We start from the raw sequence: 3,101 nt of genomic DNA, 5'->3' as shown, positions 1-3,101 counted from the left end.
GGCAGCGCAGGCCAGGGGAGGGGGGAGGCGCCCTGGCCGCGCGACGCAGGTGGCAGGCTGTCAGTCTCCCGCAGGCGCGGCGGGGAGGGCCTTCAGCCGCTGGGCTCTCTGGCCAGGGCAGGCTGACAGCGCCCGCCGTTCCGGGCTGTCTTCCACGCAGGGTGTGGGGTGCAGTGCCGGTTGCGCCGGCGCTCTGGGTAGGCTGGGTCCCGGCTGGGGGGCAAACTACCCTGGTGGCCCTGGCCTCGGCTGAGGATGAGGCGTCCGCCAAGATGGTACTGGGGCGCTGCGGCCCCTGCGGGCCCTGAGCAGACTTAAAAAATTTTATTTATGCACAGGAGAGCTGGGTGCAGGCCAGAGGTGCAGAGGGAGAGGACCCCCAGAGACAGCGGGGAGCAGAGCAGCGGGTCCGCTGAGACACGGCAGAGCCGGTAGCGGGGGCAGGAAGGGTCTGCCGCGCCCGCGGGTCACTCGCCGGTGAAGGGTGGACGCAGGCCGCAGCGGCTGGGGACGTGGCCAGCCCGGGGCCTTCCGGAGCCCTGGCCCCTGGCCACGGTCCCCAGCTCCGAGCAGCACACACTTGACGCCCCGCCGCCGCCACAGCAGGGGCAGGCTGGGGAGAAGCAGCTGTGCTGGGTCCCGGCCACTGCCCACTCGCTGCCGGGCAGGCCGCTGCCCACTGCCCACCAGAAGCTGCAGCCAGCAGCTGAGGGGTGCACACAACCCCTGGGACCCTGCCACTGGCCAGCGCCCTGCGAGGCAGGTGGACTGTGATGGGCCACCTCGCCCCAGGAGCCCCTGCAGGACGGTGGGCGGCCCCGGGTGGTGTTGCCACTTAAGCACCCTGCCAAGCCGATCTGCCCTTGGAGTCTTGTCTGCCCAGTGGAGAGACAGAGAGGCTTGGGGCCATCCGGGCGGGTGGGTGGAGAGTGTGTGGTCAGCTGGGGCCGAGCCTGGGTGGGGTCCTTGGGAAGGAGGTGGGGCGGGCTGGGGTGGGGGAGCTCGCATGGGCTGAAGGCCAAACCGGACCAGGCCTGGGCTGCCCCTCCCCCAACACTGCAGCAGCGCGATTGTCTGGGGGCGCCGGCCCCACGCCTCCCTGCAGGCACCCACAGCAGGACCGTGTGCCAGGGGACAGGACCGTTGCAGCGCAGCGGAGGGCCTGTCGTTGGGCAGGACGTGAGGGCAGTGCCCGGAAGCCCCTAGACGGAGGGTGAGGATGGGCGGGCCCAGCAGCCCGCAGAGGCCTCGAGGTCCGGGAGCTGTCCTGGGGGCAGGGTCGCTGTGGGGGTGCACAGGACAGGCGCAGGGCTCCCTGCCCGGCCGCCTCTCAAGGCCCGGTGAGGTCTAGCCTCGGCCGTCCCCCTCTGTAGCGGGCTGAAATCGCTGTGAATTGTGTCTCAGACCGGGGCCCTGTGGGGGACTCTGGCGGTGGGAGGGGCAGGTGGGGTGGCTGCTGTGTCTCAGGGGGGCGGCGCCCTGCCCTGCCCCCTCGTGCTGGCTGGGGACGCTGCCCCTCGGGCCGGCCAGGCTGCGGGCTCCCGAGAGCGCTTCCGCACACACTCAAGCCCCGGCCCTTGTCCTCAGTGCTGGACACAGGGGCTGCCCCTTCCCTACTTGGCCCGGCAGGCCCGAGGCCGCGCCCTGCAGGTGGGCGGAGGCCGTTCAGCACCACGGACAGTGGCCCGGGCTTGGCGGCTCTGCCCTCGTTCCGCGGCCGCGCAGCGGGCGCGGGGAGTGTTCGGGTGCGCGGAGACTGGGTGAGCTTGGCCCCCCACGCCGCGGAGCTGCGCGAGAGCCTCGCGGCGGGGCCCCACTCTGTCGGGCTGAGGCTTGGACGTTGGGCCCGCAGCGCCGCAACCCTGTACCTTGGAGACGGGTCTGGGGGCGCCTAGCGCGGGCAGGCCAGGTGGTCGGGGGCGGCCGGGGGTGCCCAGGGCCTCCGGGCCTGGGCAAAGCGCTCGAGCGCTGGTCCTGGCCTGCCGCGTGGAAATGGACTCACTTGTGGAACTTGGTCAGGTCCTAAAGGATTGTTGGTCAGAGCCCAGGAAAACCGTCTGAGATCAGCCTGCAGGGCCCCGGCGGGGCGGGGCCTCCGCCGTGGGGCTGGCTGGGGCGGCTGGGCCTCCGGCTGCCCGGCCCCTCCCATGGGCCCGCGAGGGGAGCCCGCAGACTTGATGCACCTTGCGTGCCCCCCACATCCGCATGGGGTGAGGACCGAGGCGCAGGTGGGCGTTGCTGCACGCGTGCTGCCTCCTCCCTCCGCGGGAGTTTCCGCAGCCCCCCCAGGCATAGGGGGGCAGCAGGGTTGGGGGGAGCGGGCTGGCATGGCCTTGCCCTGGGGGGGTGCCCACACCCCCGAATCAGCGGTCCTGGGGCATGGGGCGTCCTGGTCTGTACTCTGACTGGGGAACTCCTCCCGCCGCTGTCCCTGGTGGGTCCCCAGCCCTCGCCCTTCCTGGAGGACCTGGTGCCGCCTGACAGGGGTGCTGAGTCCTGGGTCTCTGCAGAAAATCGCAGAAGACCCCTGTTAGCGCCAAGCGGCGGGGCAGGGCACCTTGCCGCGATGGGCTGTGGGCAGGGCCCGGTCGCCAAGCGCGCAGGCCTCCCACGGGTTCCTAGCCCCTGCCCACCTGCCCACCTGGCCTGGCTGGCCGCAGAACTGACGCTGTCGTCACGGCGTCCTTGGCTCGGCCCCCTCCGGCCGCCGCCCATGCCGGTTCCTGGAACCCAGCGCCGCCTCACGGAGCGTTCCGTGGGGGCTCGCCGACCCAGGAGTCGTCATCCACCCCGGCGACGGGGTAGGGTCTGCTCAGGGGCGCAGCAGGGAACCCAGGCTGGGGCCGCCATGGAACTGGTGGGGGCCTCAGCGCCCTCCTCAGCCCAGGTGCCAAGGCCTCCCCAAATGGGGGCTGGGGTGGGCCCCAGGGAGAGAGGGCTCCGGACATGGGTTGACCCCGCTGGGGCTGCCCTGGAGGCCACATGAAGCCTGCGCGGCGCGAGGCTCGGGGTGTCCTGGGAACCCCCCGGGCGGGGTGCGCACCTGCGCGGAGACACAGCAGGCGCTGCGCGGGGCCGTGCGCCATCTAGCGGCCACTCCC

General features: G+C 72.5%; 1 protein-coding gene across 1 annotated transcript in view; it reads left to right on the top strand.

Annotated features, from left to right (window-relative positions):
• The first annotated feature begins 2,566 nt into the window (after positions 1-2,566).
• Positions 2,567-3,101, top strand: part of CACNA1H (calcium channel, voltage-dependent, T type, alpha 1H subunit) — a 25,442-nt gene continuing 24,907 nt past the window's right edge. Inside the window, exon 1 of the mRNA XM_012731706.1 lies at positions 2,567-2,755. Within this exon, the coding sequence (XP_012587160.1) occupies positions 2,567-2,755 (189 nt within the window). The remainder of the gene's footprint in view (positions 2,756-3,101) is intronic.

This window comes from Condylura cristata, unplaced genomic scaffold (genome assembly GCF_000260355.1).
Source record: "Condylura cristata isolate star-nosed mole 26May11 unplaced genomic scaffold, ConCri1.0 scaffold00032, whole genome shotgun sequence".
Lineage (NCBI taxonomy): Eukaryota > Metazoa > Chordata > Mammalia > Eulipotyphla > Talpidae > Condylura > Condylura cristata.
Note: the sequence above shows the minus strand (reverse complement) of the source record. Positions and strands in the feature narration are given on the sequence as shown.